This window comes from Nanorana parkeri, unplaced genomic scaffold, assembly GCF_000935625.1.
Source record: "Nanorana parkeri isolate BGI_ZX_2015 unplaced genomic scaffold, ASM93562v1 scaffold359, whole genome shotgun sequence".
NCBI lineage: Eukaryota > Metazoa > Chordata > Amphibia > Anura > Dicroglossidae > Nanorana > Nanorana parkeri.
Genome location: NW_017306627.1, coordinates 686106 through 708704, shown reverse-complemented (window position 1 = coordinate 708704; position 22599 = coordinate 686106). Strand labels below are relative to the sequence as shown.

The 22599-nt window shown below is 38.4% G+C and overlaps 1 protein-coding gene across 1 annotated transcript in view; it reads left to right on the top strand.

Moving 5' to 3' along the window:
- LOC108788897 (poly(rC)-binding protein 3-like) overlaps nt 1–22599 on the top strand; it is a 162145-nt gene that overhangs the window by 90772 nt on the left and 48774 nt on the right. Inside the window, exon 3 of the mRNA XM_018558799.1 lies at nt 10433–10561. Within this exon, the coding sequence (XP_018414301.1) occupies nt 10484–10561 (78 nt within the window). The 5' untranslated portion in view covers nt 10433–10483. The remainder of the gene's footprint in view (nt 1–10432; nt 10562–22599) is intronic.

Genomic DNA, 22599 nt, shown 5'->3' with positions numbered 1-22599 from the left:
TTGATTGTGATATTTAATTAATTAATTTCATTTATGTCACATTTTGGTACACCATTTATAGATTTGTTTTGATCACCTATTTTTCACCAATCATTATTACATGATTTAAGGTCACGAGCGCTGCATATTAATTCACTTATCATTGGACTTAGTGTCTAGGTTGCAGCAGCTTTAAAAATATTCACTATTTTATTTGTATTATTATTTTAATTTTAATTTTTTTAAATAAATTTATTACATACACTTTGTTCACTAATTGGATTGGAAGCTTTTTCCTAAGCGGAGATTTGATATTTTACTATTAAAATGTCCTCTTCAGTCCAGATTCCAGAGAATAATTTATTCCAGCTTGCCATATGTGAGTAACATTAATAGAACAAGGCAACTGAGATTCTTGTGTAAGGACCTGAAGTCACATTTGGATGTGCAAAACTGATTTTAGACAGTTTATTGGCTCTAAGCCACCCAGAAGCCAGAGGAGAGCAAGGGTAAGTAAATGCCACATTGGGGAACTTTTAAGGTATATTTAACTTATAAAATCATCATATAAATACTATTTATGTATATATGTGATGTTATTCAGGCAACAATCAGTCCCAAAATTTTAAAATAATGAATATAGCTGATGCCACTGACATCAAATGGTTAAGGATTACCAAAGATATTTAAGCCATTTTAGAAACTGACACATAGTCCTGTGGAAACTATTTTAAATTTAACAAATGGTGTGGTGATAAAAAAAGGCTGACGTGTGTTGTCTTACTGAGTGGAATGATTGGCACTTCAGTGTGCTCATAGTCTCTTCACTTTTAATTAATTTTACATTTACGTTGCATCATTACAATCATACCTAGATGACTGAAATATGTCAAACACCTAATTATAGCATGGACCACACACATGACATACACACACACAATTGTTATACATAGCCTAAGTGACACAAATGCACAAAGCTTTTATCCTAAGTAGTGCTGGGATATTCAGTGTATTTATGCGTTTTTTTTTCTTTCTGTCTTACCATCCTAAAGCAGCAGCAGTTTTCTTTATTGGTTAGCCATATCTAATACGTGACTGACTACATGTGATTGGTAGCAAATAAGATGGACTTAACATTGGAAACAGAACAGTGTTACTTCACCTGAGTAACCAACAGATGAGATGGTAATTAATAGGCCATTCACTGCATTGTACACACTGTCACAGAGTATTTTTGTTCGTACAATTCAGGTATATGTAGGAGTTCTTGAGACAGTTAGAGACACATTAAATCAGAGCATGAAGACTGGTACTAGAGAAGTAATGAAGCTGTTTAAATAAATAATTTCTATAGTGCTGACAATGCTGTGCTTTTACATACTGCACATTCACATCAGTGCCTGTCCAAGAAGCCTACAGTCTAAGGTCCCCATTTCACATACTGTCACCGGACTCCTCCCCCCTTCCCCAAGTGGCTCCATCGGCTAACGAAGGGAAGGGGGAGAGAGATAGATAGATAGATAGATAGATAGATAGATAGATAGATAGATAGATAGATAGATAGATAGATAGATAGACATATATATATATATATATAGTGCAATATAAATGGGTAAGCCGTATTAGTCCAGTAGACAAGATGTCAAAAAAGACATAAATGCAGTATTGCAGTGTGCAATGATACCTTTTTTATTGGACTAACAAAATATATAAAAGACAAGCTTTCGAGAGTGAACCTCTCTTCTTCAGGTCAGAAGCAATACACACATATACAAACTCAATATATATACACACATGCAAACACAAACTGTGCATATATTCATATTATATAAATGTAATCCTGGTAAATCCAGGATAAGTAAGGACAACAGAAGCTTAACTACACACAGCAGCAATACGCAGAAGGTCCTAGAGCAAATGCATGATGCTGCTTTTTCTTCAAGCATGATGACATTATTGTGCTTCATTTTTAATTATGCTGTCTTAGAACAGGGTCCTACAGCAAAAGATATGCTTCTGTGCATCTGTTAAAGATATAAAACCCTTCCGACCTTTGCCTCTAAAGCCGAAGGTATCAGAGGCTTTCGTGTAACCCTTTCTAATAATGAAAATAAAAGGAATGCAATGAATTGTGTGTTTTGCTTAAAACACAAAAAGACCATATAGTTACTTGTATAAGTAATTTGCTTACTGTAGTTTTATTGTGTTAATAGAATTCCATGGTATAAGCAATAACCTATAATACTAATATGGATGTATGTGTGTGTGTGTGTGTGTGTGTGTGTGTGTGTGTGTGTGTGTGTACTTCCATGGAACCACAAATATAATCAGACAGTACCAAGAACTCCACTAGCACAGTACTTCAATTTCCTGTGAGTGCTGCTCACTGTTTGCTGGGATTACAGGTTGGCAGGCTGGAGAAAATGCTAGCCATCTGTTGCAATGGCCTGTGATTCTAAAGCATATCAACAAAACAAAAATTATGCTCCACACACCAGAATGTTTGAGAAATAGCCCTGCAAGAACGTCTGCTGTATTGAGAAATATCAGCAGTGGAGCATCATTTAAAGCAGAGGTTATGATCAGTAATAATTCAGACACATAACTCTCCATATCTTGGCACAATATTCCTTTGATGAAACCTGCATAAAAGATCTTTTTATGTGCAGCTGGTGTGATTGTGCGGCAGTGGGAGTTTGCATATACTTTGTTCTCTTAGAAGCTCTTTTTTTACTCACTGAAGATGGCTACAGAAATAAAATAAGCTTTTTGTTGCAGCTTCTTCCAGAGGCAGAACATGTGTGCCACTCATGACATCTGATGATGAAAAATATTTATTTAATTATGGCTTTAGCTTTTCTAGCAAACCCATAATGGTCTTCATAACATTTCCATGCACACCTGGTTCTCTTCTCCTAAGTGTAGCTGGATGCAGATGGCTTCCCCAAAACCTGCATGTCTCCCAGAAAAACACACTGGGGTTTATTTACTTAATGCATATCTAAGCCCAAAACAAGAATCTAATAGTTTGCGGCTTACTAATCCCTAAATTGCATTAGTTTTATTTTTTTAGCCTTTTTTTTCATTTATTTTCACCTGGTGATCTGGCCAGTAATAATAGACTTCCTGTCTTAGGGTGACTCCACTCTGTAGAAGAGCAACAGAGCCACCCATGGACAGCAGCAAGGATGAACATGGAGAACATGTATCAGGACTCTTGAAATCGGATACCAAGTTGTCCAGTGTGTGAAAATGCATAGGGCTCTTCAACAGCTGATTTGGCAGTCTACTCAAAGGATCAAATACATTCTCACACACTGGACAAAATGGTATCCAATTTCAAACAATAACTAACTTGATTTATGTTCCCCCTTAGTAAGCTTTGATAAAGGGGGTGTTTGTATGAGCCCCCAAAATGCATTGGCTATTTTAGATGTCAAATAAAGCTTAAATAAATATGAATCTGGACTATTAAACTGAGTGTGGCACTTCTTCAATCCAGAATCAAGCAATCACACATGAATGACAGAGCCTATTAACTTATTTTTAGCAAACAAGGTAGGTAGTGCCACATCCCAGACTAAAGCATTCTGAAACCAAAGTCCACAAAGATGGACTTTTTAGGCACTCATGACTTGCTTAACGCGTTTGATGGTCAATTCTTCAGAAGAAATGTGGGTAAAGACTGAAAATATAATCATACAGGTCAACCAACATGACATACATCATAAATTACATCAAATGGTTTCAAAAAAACGTTGCAGGTCACATTAAATAGGAACTAAATCTATAACACAAAACATTAATGGGATATTGTTATTGGGGAGGGGGATAAAATACACTTTAATACAGCTTAACCTTATTCACTAAGGTAAGTGATTTTTTACAACTCCTTTGAGAAATCCACCACCCATTGTTGTCAGAATGGTTAAAGGTCCTCCTGCTTTCTTGAAATGTGCTGCACCCCCACATTTCTGCTTTTTAAAAAGCTTACACAAAAAACATCCCCCCAAAAGCCCTACATCTTTCTAAACTCTAGCAGTGATAAATCGATTTGAAAACAATGGGGACTGAACTGAAAATGTTTTGCTCTTTTGTGCATGCATGTGTATGCCCATTCCGTATAGAATCATATAATCATTTCTAAAGTGTGTGATTCTTGACAGATATTTATGGAAATACTTTGGAGAGTAGAAAAAACTGATGGATCAGTGATTCTCCTGATTCGATCATCAGTTTTAAACTCATATTTGATCATACGTATGCCCATTTACTGTATAAGTCTTATTCTCAAAATTCTCAAGTCGTTGCTCCTTTTTAGATTTAATTTTGAAAGGAAACCTGTAATGAGAGAAAGACATAGGTAGTCATTTCTAAACTCTTCTGAAAATGTTATTTGCCTGGCTTTCATTTTTATTTGACTTTTGTGATTTACTTTTCCAACATGAGAGCTTGCTATGACCAAAGTCCATATTTTTCTCTTTTAAATATCTCCAAAATGTATGTAACTGTTAGAAATGCATAAATCCCCTAAACACTAGGCAGGTTGTTCACAAAGGTTCCAAAAGAAATGTGGTTTATTTTTTTTTGGAGGTTCAAGCTAGCCATTTCCATTTATTTCTTCGGTACTATAGGTTCCACTTGGGATTTTAAGCACTTTCCATGCTTGATTTCAGTTTGTCACAGTTAGAAAGATACAAAATTGGTACCAAGATAAAAATGTTCTCTAGGTCAGTACACAGCTCTGACAATAGTATTTGTATTTGCCATTATTTGGCAGTTCTCCAAATTATGGTCCATTTTACAATTTTTTTGTCCATTTTATTTCTTTTGTTTGTCAGCCTTTCAAAGAAGTAGTCACTTTTGTTTACAATCTTTAAAAACACTTCACTATTTTCTTAGCTGGTCACCCTACAGATCACAACTTTATAATTACTGGAAATAAAGTTAGACAGTTTAGTCAGAAAACCAATAATCTAGAAAGTTGCAATCCTGTTTCACATTGCAGGTTATTTATAAGTAGGCTCTTTTTTTTTACAGAGAATAGGTATTTTTTTGATATTGCCTTGAAGTTAATTTACATGATTAGTTTAGATCGGCCCAAATAGTGTGTAGTAGAACACTTCTCCAATGTAGTGTTAACCAAGAGATCAAGACAAGCATTCATGCTCATTATGATCCACAGGGATGCCCATATACTGTACTACCTAGTTATCACAGGAAACATTTAAACCAGTTTTTCTGCTTGCTGAAATCAGCCCTTCACTAGAGCACTTTTCATTGGCTAGAGAGAGTTTAACTGTTAAATGTGATATACGTATGCTGTTTTCCAGCAAATTTAAGATTAATCAAATCTGCATATAGTTGTTTGATAAGATTAGCAGAGTCATAAAAAAAAGTGCAAGAGTGCAAGTTCCCTCTGTGAGTAGTGCCCATTGATTTCATTCCGATTTGCTGTACTATTACAAAGAATGTTGCTAATCATTGTGATAATTGCGGCAATGTTTTAATAGTTTAGAAGAGCAATGCTTATTACCAGAGGATTCAAATTTTAATGACAACACTGGTTTAATTAAAAATGCAGTCTCATCTGAATAATAATCAGATAATCTCAAAGTGCTTTGTGATAATACATAGTGCATATTACTTGTTACCAGGAAGATCTTTATTTCTGGTTTGTTTAAATATAAAGGTTAAGTGAAGGGCATATACCCTAAAGAGGTTCTGTTTCAAATTATGCTATTAAGCCCAGCTGTGCAGGTCATTTTGTTACACCTGAATGGCAAAAGGATGAAAGATTTACAAAAACTGTAATCCACCATAAGGGATTATGAAATCTCTCTCCCTCAATAGCTGAAACTGGCAGGTTCTTGTCCTTGGAGGTAATGGTAGCTACAGACACAAATAAACTCTGCATTGAACAATTCAGCAAGCGGTTCTTGGTTCATATGAAGCAAAAAAGGGCTTTGTACTAAGACCAAAATATCCTTTGAGTCACAGGCCAAAATGCTCCAGTCATTGGTAAAATAGGTTTTATTGCAAACTCATTGCATATATGAAGGTGACAGCTGACTAACCAATTCACATCAGCATTAAGCTGCATCTATAGAGGTATACAGTACATGGTAAGAAATCATTCTATATATTGACTCAGAACATGCTCACTGTGATTCTAAGAATATGGCAATGGCACTGCAAAATGGCCAATCCAGTCTTTGAGATGTGACATACTTCTGGGTACAGGGGAGCATGTGAATTCCCTTCCCTTCTCATGTGACACTGCTGATGGGCAATTGGCCACTCAGTAATTTAGAACTGTTACATGTGGGTGAAGAAAGAGCCTTCAACCATGTGTAAGCTCCAAGTCTCAACTAGAAGATTAAACACAACTTCTCCTCCTTGTTTCTGCAGCTGAAGGGTCACTGGCAAGTATAAATGTTGTTGGCCAGCCAGGTATAACCACTCCCAGCATGATTCAGTTTTTTGCTAGTGTCCTAGGAGGATAAACATATTTTCATTACTGAGCAAAGTGTAGTCATTATTTTTTGCTTCAGTCAAGATTTAAACTACATGCTGTTCAGCTGCAGCTACAGTATTTGGATCAGCTTTTCCTCAGCAATCCCTTGGAGGCAATACCCATATCCTGCTCAACCAAAGATTGCAGGCGTGCCTGGAATGTGACCTTGGCACACATATCCTGATATGTGACCTTTGGGCAATGGACTCTGCTTTACGGCAGAGCACTTTCCAGGTTATAAAGCAGTGGCAAAACTTTTTGGCATGACCCAGTCTCTCACAATTCACTTAATAAGTATGTCCAGTCAGTCAGTAATGGCAGTTATCTCACAGTTTTGACTGTTGGGCGCCATTTTAAATTTCTGCCCTTTACTGCTCCGTCATACCTGAGGAACTCAGCGCAAATGTTATCCACTAGGTGGAGTATTAAACGTGCATGCTCCTGTCCTGCCTTTCAGGCTTAAAGATTAAGCACCTTGCCACTACAACTTCTGTTGCTTTAAAGTGTATCGTGGATCTTCTGGTTTCTGGTATTCTTCCACTGCCCGCCCACAGTGACTTGAACAACTAACTGTGGCCATCTATTATCCTCATAAGTACCAACTGCTTGGGTTTGTGAGTATGCGAGGCCTGGTTGCTTACCAATAAATGGTGCAACATGTCTTTTAAAATATGGTGAGAGGATAGTCCTGTTGCAACAGATTATCTTGTACCTTATTCTCATACTTTTTCTGGAGATGATTCATCAATTTTCCCAGAAGAAACCAATACCTGTAACCAGGATCTAGGGTCCCCTATTTGTATATAGTCTTCCCTTTCAGCAGCTTCCAGAACTCCCCTTCCTGAGCCTAAGATCTGTACTGTGTCTTGCAAGCCTTCAGGTTGTGCACAATCAATGGAGCAGAAGTGCCAATGCTTGCAGAAGTTCTAGTGCTCCGGCACACTTCATGGCAAAGTCCACCTCTGACCTTACAGGGTCTTTATCACACAGAGTCACTGGGGCCCCTATCACCATCTCCAATTCAGATTCAGAGCCTTTGTAACCGACCTCTAATGAGACTGTATTTGAGTAGAGTCCATATACCTCAGATATACAGTCTCTTGTTTCTAATGTAAGTGATGCAATGCACTCTGCTATACATCCAGGGGATCAGCTTGCTGTACCTGGTATGGGATCTTTTACAGCTCATGTTGCTGCAAAGATCTTCCCCATATACTCATGAATTAAAACATTTATCTATGAGGACGGGAAACATCCTGTGCAACCATGGCTTCCTCCTGAGAGTGTGAGGAAGCTTTTTTACATTTGATAGAGAATGTTTTGATAAATAATCCCTACTGTAGACCTTTCAGTTCCATACCTTAACAGACATATGACCACACAGAGTGATGGTGTCTCTACATTTAGGGTTTTAACTCAAATGGAACAACTCTCCATCCTCAGTTGGCGGTGACTTTGATTTGTGAGATTATGTGCCAGTGGGCCATATGCCTTAAATGGACCTATCTAGCACAAGACAAAACCCTTAAGTTCTGATACAGGTAAATCAAATGTCTGAGGCACTAAGTTTCAGCTGTAATGGATTCTTAGACGCATCTACGTTTTTTCTCTAGCATAGCAGAGATGTCTGTCCATATGCACAGAGCTCTTTGGCTTCATGCCTGAGATGTAGAGGAAACATTTGAATATTGCAATATTTACTTACCCTTTAAAGGAAGGAATCCCTCTGGTCACACACTGGACATAGGCATTCCTGATCCTGCTGGTCCTTGCACCATGCAACTACTTTCATGTAGATGATCAGTAGATGGGGTAGAAGAACCCAAATCTTCATTCACTACAGATGTAATACTTATTAGGCAATCAGTATCTGCCTCCCATTCAAACCACAGATTTCAAAGCCAGAAGCCTACTGTTTAAAGGTATACCCCCTCTTTTTTCAGTGGCTTAATGTTTGCTTATCTTATTAAGTCTCATGGGTATTTTTTCCTCTAATTTGGATGTTCAGGTCTTAAACTGCAGGTTCTACTCTATACCCTAAAACCAGGCATCTGGTTCAGTCACTTTTTCCTGGATTTTCTATACCCCAGTGAATATAACACCATATTATTTAGGCTCCCCATATTCTAAAAACTTGGTTTTCCTTTGTTATGTTGCCTGGAGCCTAATTCAGAGTCTATAACATATAGGATAATTGCACTCTTCGTGGTATTTATTTCTCCATAAACGTGTCCCTCTCTTGAGGGACTTTTTGACCTACAATTTTGACAAAAATTGGTTCTTTTTGTTTCCTCTGAATATGGAACTGCTTACCTTGAGCTTCCAAGAGATTTCAGGACTGTGCTTACAGCACTGACTATTATGTCCACCATGGTGCTCCTTTTCATCCCAGCGTTTCTATCGTGAAATGCCTAATAGATCCTAACTGAGAAAGTTCAGTATTTTAGATTCTGGCAATTCCTGTTTGTCCTATTTACCCCCTTTGGGATTTGAGGGATTGATTGGGAACTCCATTCACATACTCCATTTTTTGTGCTGACTCGTTTTTTTCTTGAGTTACAGAATCTGAAATCTGAACAATGCACAAAAATGGTCCTTGGACTTACAAGTCTCATTTACTATTTGCTGGTTTCTGGATAGGGTGGGAATTATTATTTTTAATCTCTTTCCTTCATTATTGAAATATTTTTCTAACTGGCTAAATCAGTTTTTCTACTTTTGAGTATAGCAGTAACACGCTATATGCGGACATTGGGTCACAGGAGTACATTAGTTAATGTACTCCTGTGACCCAAAAGAGAAGTAAAGCCAAAAAAGGTTTGCCTTTACTTCTCTTTTAAGGAAGAATTCAATCAATGATTTAAAATAATATGACCATAAGATAGCAGTTTAAGCAGTTAATTGCAAGACTAGAGGCATAATAAAGGAATACTATAAACTTGCAGAGCTTAAGTATTTCTCCATACATTAAATTACAATTGTGTTGTTTTTAAATTGTGATTTTTTTTTGTAATCTAGTAACATTCAACATATACCAGCTGTTCATGTATTTTTTAAAAAAATGCAATATACATACTTGTATATAATTTACCATATAACTTTTTTGTTTCATTGAGACTTTGCACTTTTAGGGTCATGCTCATATATGACTTCTCAGAAATATGAGCTTTAAAGCATTAATTTCATTTTTTTAGATTACCCCATTGGCTAAGAGGAAAACAATTTGCCATTGAATTTAGTAGTGGTCCTTAGGTCTTGGAAACACAATTTGTGGAATGTTACAAGAAATCCTGTCATCTTTAGATGGGATCATCTGATTGAAAGAGATGACATTGTTAAGTCACAAGGGCTGACTTTCAATAAAAGAAAAATAAGTATTTCATAACATGTCTTCAATTTGCTGGCTCTGTCCTTATATGTTGTATTCATGTGTAATCATGCTTTAATGCTCTCATTCCTGTGGTGTATGATTTGGAATACCCTGCACACTATCTTCATTGAATATTATCAACAAAGCATCTTCTATTTCATTTGGTGAGAATGGAAGCAGGGATCTGATCTTGTTGGTATTCTGCACTATGGTTCCAAGAGTTTCCAAGAATCATTTGATAGGTGTTGTGAAGGATATAGCTAGCATGCTGACATGGATTTATTTGTTGTTGCTGCAATATTTCCACATTCAATCCATACAAAAAAACTGCAAAACAGTTTAGAAATGAGCTCTAAAAACTGGTTTGAACACCACCTGAAGGTAATCCTCTTTAAATCTGTTTTTTTCTTATTTCCTGTGACATATTACACTGAATAGAAAGGGAAGGTGCATTTACATACATTGAGTGTGTACTTCTCCATTCAGAAGTATTTATACAGGTCATTAGATTACCTCTTGTTCTTGTCATGCTGCTTCATTGACTCTGTGATATTTTGTCCCAGCAGATTAAACAAGAAGAGAGCAGTCTGTTGCCAGGAGTCAGAGAAGTCCCCAAAATGAACGCCAACGATTCAAATGCACCAGAGGGGGGTCTTAATGTCACATTGACCATACGGTTATTAATGCATGGAAAGGTAATGTAACTTGGTATTTGGCATTCCAGTCAAACTCCATTTTCTTTGTATGTATGTGCTTAGCTTGCTTCATAGCAGATTATTAGTATATCAATAATGATTTTTGCATAACTTTACATTTACAGTATTCTTTACCTGCTAAAATGTGTGGATCATGCCCATTTGTAATGACCAACCTCCTTTTTATTGCTAATAGCAATATTTCTGTACTTTTAACTTTCAAAAGCCCTTCCATTTTGAATATCATTGACAGATCAAATCTTTATAGGTTTTCTCCCACTGAAACACTAGACTTCTATGGAGGCTCTGTCTCTGTACAAAAGTTAGGCTTGCCTTTGCATACTCAAACTTACTAAATGGCAGAGAACCAAAACCAAAAATTATCTGGTGATTTTACTGCTGCTACACCAAAGAAGGCAGCAGCATCATATGCAACAAGGAGAGACGTTAAGAAGAGATAAGTGAGAACCTCCATCTATATATCAGAAATCAAGTGTAACACTTGCAGTGTTTATGCTTTGATCTTCAGAGTCATTTTTGTATTTTCTGTAGTCCTTATACCCTTATCACTGTACAACAAGCAACAATACAACAAACTACAGCCCATACCCCACTCCAATTTGATGCACATTTACCAAGTGTTGGTGCCTTAAAGATGCATAAATAATGAAGATAAAAAGGAAGTCTTAATAATACTTGTAAATTATGCAAATCACACAACTTAGTTTCTCCGTAATATGATGTGCCTACATAGAATCTCAATCCCTATCACAACCATTACGCTCTATTATTTGAGTTTAACCTACTTATCTACAATATTAGGTGAGATTTTTTTGAATTATTGGTTTCTTTGACCATACAACTAAAGTTTAACTGTATGTCCATCATCAGTTGAAAAAAAAGTGCCCTATTATTCTGAGTTGTTGTCTTTTAAGATACTAACTGATCTGGAAAGCCTGCATCAATGAGGCCCCCTTCCTATAGAGCTTATTTCTGATCTAGCTATTATCAAGGTTCTGAGAGCATAGCTATCTCATTAATTCAGAAAACATTATAGTCTTTATTTATTGAACATTAGTCTTCTTTGTGGGATTATATGGGTAATACCTACCTGCGTCTCTAAACAAAACAGAAATTGTACAGAACAGTATGTATCAAAGTGGTTTTATAGCATCACCACAGTTCTCCATTTCCAGTGGGGATCATCACTGTGTCACTTTATATACATTTGCTTTATGAGTCACCTTTCCCTTTCTATCTCCTAGTTAAAATTCTAGCCAGACTATTCTGTATGCAAAATCATATACATCACGTGGCAAACCATGTTTTCACAAAAGTCTATTTTTAATATGTCTTTCCCACAATATAAAGAAAAAAAGTATGACAGGATATTTTTCAAGAAACAGTTGGAAATTAGAGTGCTGAGAGTAAATAATTATGGTGGAATATTTCATAACATATGAATTTCATGTAATAACCTTACTGAAATGTGTTTATATGTACTAGGGAAATATGATTATTTGTTTGAGCATTGAAATGACTGTAAATAGAATTTCTTCATCCATTTAGGGACACCAGAAGATGGTAATTCTTAGACATTCTGGTTATACTACCTCCTGTAAATATTAATCCAGTCCCTGTTTAACTTCGCCTCCAACAATCATGCACGTTTTTTGGTAGTATCTTAGGAGGTTGGACACTTTTTACTTAGCACTGCTAAAAAAAATCTAACTACAAATCTATTTATACTAGACTTTGTATCAGAATTTTTTGGTTTTTTCTTCAATCAAGATTGTCACCATGGATATTTGTTCTTCAGTGATTTCAATCAAAATTTTAGAAATGCTGCTTGAGCTAGTTTCTTCACAGCAGCTACCAGGGATGGTGCTTTGGAGGCCATATCCAGGCACTTTCCAGTTACGTCACCACTGGAGGCCAATATGTAGAAATAACTGTTAACGCTGAGGGAACTGTGCACTGACATCATCTGCTAGGCTGAGGGAACTTTGCACTGATACAGGTGAAACTCGAATAATTAGAATATCATGCAAAAGTAATTGCAGTAAGTGCTGCAAAAGGGGCCCAAACCAAGTACTGAGTACATATGCATGCTTGTACTTTTCAGAGGTCTGATATTGTTCTATGTACAATCCTTGTTTTATTGATTGCATGTAATAATCTACTTTTTTGAGGTTGTGGATTTGGGGTTCTTGGGGTTTTCATGAGCTGTAAGCCATAATCATCACAATTAAGACAAATCAAGGCTTGAATTATCTTGCTTTGCATGTAATGAGTCCATCTCATATATTAGTTTCACCTTTTAAGTTGCATTAGAGAAATAAATGAACTTTGCACGATATTCTAATTATTCGAGTTTCACCTGTATAATCTGCTGGGTTGAGTTTGTGCAGGAGTTTTCTATGCTCTTCCTCCTGCTTTATTCAGCCTATAGTATAAGACTTCACAGTGCTTCTCCTGCCTTTGGAGTGCTTTTCAGATTTACCATTTTCCTTTCTCACTCCAATGCCTTATGTGGGTTTGTAAGTAAGTGAGGCTTTGCCTCTACTTGGGCCTAGTTGTTGTCTACTGTGCAGTGGAACATGATGGTTAATAGACATACAGAGGACAGTCCCAATGCAATGGGTGACCTCAGCCCATACATTGTCATTGTAGATAGGGGCAACCCAGCTTCCTGGTTGGCTAGAATACAGGCTTCACACTGCCTACCGACACTGCGAAGCAGCCTGGCTTCCTGACCACTCATAAAGCTGGGCGCCAGGTCATGGCCCGCCTCACGGCTTCCTGACTGGCTAGGAAGCTGGCTTCACACTGCTTAGCGACACTGACAGTCTGGCTCTTTTGCTCTCAGGGGTGGATCTTTAGCGGGGTTGTCGGATGTAATCAGTAAATTGGGCTCTCACTTTAAGTGCTTTTCAGATGCTTTATTAAAGAATAGCCAAACTGGAAGAGAGGTTGGACTTGATGGACATGTGTCTTTATTCAACCTCAAATACTATGTAACTATATGTAAGTATAGGGCTACAGACATCCCTGGGCAAAAATAGACTCCAGACTCACCAATCCCTTCCAGCTTCCACAGTGCAGGAATACTTTAGCTGAGCAGAGGATGACACTGTGTAGTAAAGCAACAGCCGAATAGAGGGTATGCATGAGATCTTCTTTGGGAGAGACACCAGACTTGTTCCAAAGGTCCATGCCATCCTGGCCTCCTGGTTGAATGAAAAAAATAGAACAGTGTATTGCCAGTTTTATTTCTGATGCCTATAGTGCTGGGAATGTGTATCTGCTTGAACACAGAATATATTGGGATAGGGGATCCCCATTCTTCTTCTACTATTTATGTATAAACAATCAGAGTCTACCTCCAACACTAACCACAGACATCAAGGCTAAAAATATTCTTGTTAATCTGCTCAGTCCTTTTCATTTTAATTAGAAGTTATTTGTTTGTCCTGCTGGATCCCTTATGGGTTCATCTCCTAGCAGTTTAAAGTCTCAGATTTCCCCTTGCAGCTCCACTATTTAACTTTTCTTCATGCATCTTTACTATTTGGTTCTGGCAATACTGTACTCCAAGTGCTTTTTCCAGAATTTTTGAGTGGCCTGTTTCCTGGGATCTCTGATACCTACATTAGTAGAAATCTATCCTTGAGGGTGGTACTCATCAATTCCGCATTCCTAGTTGCAATGAAGACCTCCTTTGTCTCCATTATTCTAAGCTGTCCCCTTGACATGCTTTACTTTCCTCAGTCCTATCCCTTTCTGAGAGATTTTGTGACTTACTGGATTAACAGGAATCAGTTTCCACTACTCCCTTGTCCTGTGAGAGTCTGATTCAGAGTACTCCGGAGTACACTTGCACTCAATGGGGGTTATTCAGAAAAGAGTGAAGAGTTTGGAGAAGGCAGCAGAAGTGAAGAATCTAGGCCAAAACAGCCGATTTGGAAGAATTCTCCAATTCAACTCACTTTCCAGTTCAGCTATATTGCCTTGGTTGTTCACTTCTCCTGCTTCCTCCAAACTCTTCATCCTTCTGTGAATAACCCCCAGTGAGTCTGTGTCTTTTTTCTTAAAGTCCCTGCTCAGCCGAGGATCCTTTTAACTAACCTGGGTATAGCAGATCTGTTCCTCTTACCTGTTCATGTTAAATGTGTAATGGTCGGTTGCTTCTTCTTCCCATTTGTTCCACAGTGCTTTCCATTTTTCTTTCGTGTAAAACCATCTGGAGTTTTAGCTAGAATCGGATCAAGGTGGGTTTTATCCCTTGCTCTCTTCCTGGGGGGGATTCTTTTTATAGATGTGTTCATCTCCTATTCTTGGAGTCTAGTTCATTGTCACAGTAGATTTTTCCATGTTCAAGGATTCTCTCTGTCAGAAATGTTATCTTTCCTCCTTTTTTTCCTATTGTGAATGTTTGGTTGTGCTCCACATTGTCAGTTGAGGCCTTTTATTCCATCAGGTAGCAGTTCCCTGATTAGCTGTGCTGTTCTGAAACACTGGAATGATCCTCGGTGTCCTTTTGTTTGGTCTTAGCAATTTTCCTTCATTTTTTTTTAAAACTAGGCTTTATTAGAAGTTGATTCAGATCTCCAGGTGCTATGGTTCAACATCCTTTGTTAGCCACCCATCAGTTGGACTGCTTTTGGACTTTCCAAATGTATAATAATTATTATCTCTCTGTGTCCCTAAATGGATGGTAAAGAAAATACGATTTTGTTTACTTACGATAAAATCTTTTTTTTTAGGCCATTGAGGTACACAGGTCCTGCCCCTCTGTGTAATGGCCTTAAGTACTGCCTGGCATGATGGTTGAAAGGGGTTAGCTTTAAGTTTTTTGTTTGCTAGTCCAAACCCCATGAAGGTGTCAGTATAACACAAATGTCTAAGAAATACTATATTCCTGTTTTCCTCAATAGATTTTAAAGTAATTACAACATTTTTATTTTTCTAGCTTTAAAGCTACAAGACCACAATTTATTATGTAACTGTTTATTGTGCTACATTTTTTGTTTTCTTGGACATTTGGTATATAGAATGTAAATGATATGCCTGTTGCAAAATACTTCCTAGGTTTAATCTAGACTGTAGTGCAATACCTTAGGTGGAACTTTTTGCATTGTTTTTTCAAAGCTGTGAGCTGGACCCCACCCTGGCTTTCAAATTAATGGAGCTAACTAGTAGACTTTGCAATTTGCTCCATATGGGTTTGTGGCTAAGCCTAGTTGGCTTTGCCTTCTTTAGTAAGTCCTCCTCGCTGCTGTTGTTCCTCTCCCTCAAATATGTCCTCCTCTCCAATTGGTGACATGGTCTGCCAACTTATCCACTCGCTCCTCGTCGCTGGAGCCGACTTTGCTGAGATCATCATCCTGCAGCAAGTCAGCGATCATGTGATCAGATAAATCTGCTGACTCCTCATTACCAGTTTGAGGGGCAATTATGAAATTAGCAGAAAAGGAGGAAGAAGAGGGCACATTAGCAGCAGTTGGCTGCTCTGCCCTACGAGAAGGAAGAAGTCAGCCGCTCAAGTACCTCCTGTGCATGATTTGGCTATATAGCAGGGCCACTCTGAAAAAGAAAAGGAAGACATGCCCTCCCTATAGATGGTGTGGTCCAACCACTGCTTTGTCCTGCTATGGCAGTGCATAGCAGCTATGACAATAGGGGGCAGTGAATGTGTGGTGGTTTGTTGCACAATACTTTACCGCACAAGTCATGAGCTGCAACATGAGCTGCAAACAAAGGGCAGCTTTGTCTGTGTCAGAAACAAGTGTACACCTCACACTCTGACATAAAAAAAGGACATAGAAATCTAAACCCATTTTTTTTAAACTGGCAGAAAATTACTTGTGAAAGAGGAACACTTTGGAATGGAGAAGAAATTGTGAAAATAGGCATAGCTAAATTGCACTGAATATTGGGCATGGCCTAAAAAAGGTCTACCGTTAGTATATACTGTACTGAGTCCATGCACCCACAAATTCTACCTTAATTACTGTGCTGTGAGTGACACATACAAACATGCCTTGAATGGGGAGAGGGCAGAGGCGCAGAACGCTTTTTTCTCCTCAGTATACACTCAGGAGGGAAACGGGTTTGACACACATGATAAAACTCCCAGTTTAACTCAAAATATACCCAGTGGTTGACGGAAACCGGGATACAACAAAGACTTAAAATGCTCAATGCAAACAAAGCAGTGGGTCCGGATAACCTGCACCCCAAGGTACTAATTAAGCCAGGTTATAACTAGACCATTAATCCTCATTTTTAAGGACTCCTTAATGACTGGTAGGATCCCCAGTGATTGGCAGAGGGCTACGGTAGTCCCAATATTCAAAAAGGGGGCTAGGAACCAACCTGGGAACTATAGGCCGGTCAGTCTAACATCGGTAGTTTGTAAACTGCTAGAGGGAATAATTAAGGATTATCTGGTAGAATTTGTTCAGGAAAATGGGATAGTTAATGACGATCAGCATGGGTTCAGGAAAGACCGTTCCTGCCTAACTAACTTGCTAACTTTTTATGAGGGGATTATTAGAGATATGGATGGAGGGAGGCCGGTAGACGTGCTATTTAAATTAAATCCATTACAAAAACTAGAGGCCACCACCTAAAATTGTTGGAGAAAAAGTTCCAGCACAAGGGGCGAAGGGGGTTCTTCACAGTTAGAGCAGTTAGGGCCTGGAACTCACTGCCGCAGGCGGTGATTTCAGCAAAGAATGTGGAATTGTTCAAGAAACTTTTGGACGATTTCTTAAGGGACCATAATATACAAGGGTACAAGTAGTACTCCTAAGAATGAGATCATAATAGGTTGGACTTGATGGACTAATGTCGTTATTCAACCTCAAATACTATGTAACTATGTAATGCACACAATTCCTCTGGAACTCATGGTATTGGCACATCCCAACCTCATGCCTAAATTTAAGTGCAGAAGCCTCTCTCAGTGTATAGTATGGTTGTTCAACGCTGGTTTATGATTGGATGCCAGTGTTGCAACTATAAGGGAATTTTTTCTAGTGTTCACATACTTCCAAAATGGGAGAAAATCGGAGAGATTCCTAGTTGCCAATGTCAATAAGCAGACCTATAGTAATGCAACAGACCCTGGTACATAACCCGTTCCAGTGATTGCAATGTTTATATTACATAGAACTACATTGCTGTCTAGACTCTTCTGCTCTGTGCTCACAAACAAATGCTCCAGTATTCAGTCAAAGTCCATTTACTCATTACCAAATGAGATTAGACAGATAATTGTTGTTTGATGAAAATTGTCATGTTTGAGGGAGCAGATTAATTTTGCTGTCTTCATTTACTATTATAATTTTAGGTAATCACAGAGATTATTGCTTTTAAATGAATGCTTATGACCTATACCTTGTGCAGATAATATTCTGCTTCCTGAGGCAGTGAGGTATTTACTGAGTTAATATTCAAGCGATTTGTTGACATTGTATTATTAAAATGAGGCACTTCATGTAATACAGTAGCAATATGTTCTAAAACGAGTATTAATACTGTTTGTAGAAAGGTAAAGGGTGTATTCTTTTGCAAGATGTGCTTATTCTGTGTTGTATGGATAGGGTATAGTAAGTGTATGTAGTGTAGGGTTCCCTATGTCATAGGATATAATGGCAAACTATCCACAATTACCTTTGTTGACTTGAAACTTAAAAGAAACCTAAAAGATTCATAGAAAAAATACACAAAACATCCCAAAATAAGTGAGTACTGTTAGAGGATTGACACAGTTAAAATGTTATGTTTAGTCTAGGAGTCAGTGAAAACCTACTTAATATATTTTCACAAGTTAAAGCAAATTATGATTATATTCAAATCAACTGTGATATGCCTTAGCTTAATTCACTAGTTGTTTTTTTTCTAATCATGGCGGGGGGGGCGGCCCCTTCTTCGGGACACAGAAGCGATCTGGTGACAGGTAAGTCGCCAGGATTGCTTCTGTTGTAAAGCTGACAGTCGGCTCTACAAATTTAAACAGACTCCCGGCGGCAAAAGTCACCGGGAGTCTGTTTAAACAGCCCCGATGCTGGTGACGTACACTGTACGTCGTCAGTCACGAAGGGGTTAAATAGTAACATTTATGTTCAATCTATGAAATTTGTGGATTACAGTCACATGGCTAAAAATTGAGTACCTTAGGCTGGTGTTAAAGGCTTATGAATGAACCAGTTGCCGTCTGCCCATTGTAAAAAAACGGACGGACAGCACTGCTGCATTGGTGGGTTGCCGTCTACATACGGCATTTTTTTCTGCTCGTGCGCGCCCCCTAGCGGGTGGGCACGGGTAGAAAAGACCCGTGCAATGCAAACACCCGTTACCGGGTGCTTCACATATAGACGATCAGCGGCTCTATAGCCTGCCGATCGTCTATATGTGCTCGTTTTTTCCGCCCCTCCCCCGTCTGCTGCGGCCGCTTTTTCGTCGTCCCCCCGTCGGCTGCCGCCCCCCCCTCCTTACCCCTCACCTTCAATCCCGGGATCTGCTGCCCCATCGGCGGCCCGGGACCGGCTCGGGAGGGTGTCAGAAGGAAGAGGAAGGGGGATCAGCTCCTTGCCTCCGGGCTGTGAATGCAGAAGTGATATGTATTACATCATTTCCGCATTCATCTGTCACTCATCTGGCTGCTATAGCCAGAGAGAAGAAGCTGATGAAGCAGATCTCTGCTTCATCAGCTTCTTTTGGGGTCCACAGGTGACATTAGGGGTCCTAAAGAGGACCTGTCAGTGTGCCTTTGCTATTATATAGGGGAATTGTTATCCCCCTATATAATAGCAATAACAATAAGTGCAAAAAAAATATATAAATAAAAAAATAAAAGTCACATATAAAAAAGTTTTTTAAAAAACCCCAAAATGTTTAACTCCCCCACCCCCACGTTTACGCACATATAAACGTAAATATGCGTCCGGTGCACCAGCACGCGAAAACAACAATTGCGCTACACACGTTACATATTGCCGCGAATGTCGCAGTGAGAGAAATCATTTTAGGGTCATCAATCACTGATAACACTAAACTGATGAGCGGTAAAAGCTTTTAAAGCATCGTCTGTGGCCAATTTTGGGTATTATCGTTTTCTTGAGGTTTTGCACGCGCACGCAATTTTAAGGCTTGACATGTTTGGTGTCTTTTTACCGGACGTGACCCCGCCTTTTATATTTTACCAAAAAAATTGGGTAAAAATAAATGTTTTATCATTTAATATAGGGGAAAAATTTCGGTAATTTTTCCTTAATATAGTAAAAAATAAAAACCCCAGGGGTGCATAAATACCACCAAAAGAAAGCTCTATCTGTCCCCAAACAATCATGACAGTATTTTTTCGGGATCCGTTTCGGCGGCAGCGTTCTCACTATATAGCAAGCTGTATACGTCCTCCCGTGATCCTTAAGAGAACAATGGAATAAAAAGTTTACCCCATAGTTCTCTTTTAAGCCTATTGTTTCAGTCTGTTGGTAGATATGGACAAGAGTTTTTCTCTCATCCAGACTTTCTTGCACTTCCTCAAATGTGCAATATGCACTTTTTAGTCTCACCATTCATTGTCCAAAAATCCTTCACTACTGGTATAAATAAACAATGCAACAAATGTATTATTTAGATATTTTTCAAATTTTAAGAAATATAAAGCTTCACAGCAATGAAGAAAAGATTGCAAACATTTTTAAAAACTATAGGTTACACTACTCTTTTTGGGTTCCATTTGAGGTCACGGTACACTTTATTCTGTGTACATAGAGATTTTTTGAAGAACTTGACTAAACTAGTTTCATGTAACAATTTGTTTGACACTATTACAATTAAAAAAAGATATCAGCATACAAAAATGCATATTAAAATGAATTCCCACCATGGCTAAAGCTAATAAATATTACACTAGCCTTCTATGAAGAGTGAGCAATGTTATATAGCTCAGATCTCTTGCACAATAACAGTTTGGTGGATTTGCAGTTATATTGATGTGTCTGTAGTGATTGATGAATCTGTCACATTTTGTTTGCTTCAATAAACAAGAGTGGTAGAGGAAGGCATGATGTGATTATTCACTACCCTCGTAGTTTCCATACTAATCCATCAATCAGTTTAGACTTAAACATAATGAGCATCTGCCAGTAAGTGTTAATTGACACTGGCTTACATCTTTCAATTACTTTTCATTGGCACCAATAATCCAAGATGACATTTTAGTGAACGAAACATCTGCAGCCAAGAAAAACTTTTTTCCCAATTTAACAGCAGAGTGAAAGTAAGCAAACATGAAATATAAATATAACGTAACACAGATTGTGTTGATTATATGAAACTGTCCTTTCTGGGATTGTTACTAGGCTTTGGCATATCATTAGCCATAGTAGGTTCTAACACACAAACAAAACCAATATTTCAGGGGCTGGCTTTCTTCTCTATTCTAGTGTTTCTGTAAACGCCCATGATACTGGGTAGCCCCTTCGCAACTAAATAATTTGCTTTTCTTTTTTTTCAGCTTTGCATAGTAGAGTTCCTAGTAGAGACATTCTTATCAATCCCTGGTCTGGTCTCTAATTGACCATTGCTACCTTTCTCCCAGAAGCTTATTCTAAGGTGTAAGCTTACTGCAGTGGATATTTTATCCACATTGTAGTGGCCAGCTGCAACACACACACTCACAACCTTGAAAATTGAAGTTATATTTTACTGCGAGATTTTAAAAAATACCATCATGATTATGGCACTCTAGTAATTGTAACCAGTTAATGGATAGAGTTTAACCCCTTTGCTTCCACAGGCGTACATAGCACATCATTGGCAGCACGGCACTGTAAACAGACTCTGTTTACCTTTGTAAAGCCAGCTTCCGGCTTTACAATCGAAGCAATTCTGGTGGCTCAGCTGCTGCCAGATCGCTTCTATGGGCTGGTAAAGTGTTTGCCCCCGTGTTTTCTGGGCTCCGCTGCCCCTCCTGCGAGTCTGGGACCTGCATGTCGGGTGCTAATGGGAAGCTGGGGAGGAGAGTGGAAAACTTCCATTCACTGATCTTCTCCTGTTCTATGGGACAGGGAGCAACACGGTTTGCATCACTTCCGGTCCCTAAGCTGTCATTGCTTGGCTACTGAAGCCGAACTATAAACTATTAAAGTGCAATAGCTTATATGTGGAAAGTTGATACTGGGGGTATTTTGGACTCCCAGTATCACCTTAAAGAGGACCTGTCACTGCCAATATGCTATCACATGGGGGGCTTGTAAGCCCCCTATGTGATAGCAATTAAAATAAAGTTTAAAAAAAATGTTTTAAATAATATAGAATAAAATACTTTTAAAAATAATTTTAAAAATGTTAAAGTCCCCCATGAGCATGCACGCATTCATGCAAACACGCATCAGGTGCGCCTACGTACGAAAACATTGATTGCACTAAACATGTTGGGTATTTCCACGCACGCCAGTGTGAGAGCAATAATTGTAGGGCCAATATGTAGGTGTATCTCTAAACTGATGACCTGTAGGGGGTTTTAAAAAGTTGTCTATGGACTTTTTGGGGTACTGAATTTTGTTGCAGTTTCACTGACGCACGTGATTTTTAACCTGGGTATGTTAGGTATTTATTTACTCATTGTAACCTCATCTTTTATATTTTACAAAATAAATGGGTATTTCATTGTGTTTTGGGGCACTCAAATTAACTTAAATGAATTTTTCACTACATTTGTGGGTTTGATTACGAGTTGCGCCAATATCGTGCAACATAAAAATGTGCAATAGCCACCACTTTATTCTACAGGGTGTTGGCTTTCAGAAAATATATAGGGGTCTATTAACTAAGCTGCCGTAGGCAGCCGAGTGAATACCTGACCCGAAGTAAAGTTCGGCTATACACTTCAGGCTGGTACGGCTGATTTCAGCCGTACACTGACTAAAATCAGCCGCACATCAGCTTGCTGCGGCTGGCTTCGGGTCGGCCAAACATGCTCAGCATGTTCGGCCGACCCGAAGTGCAGAAGGAGTTCAACT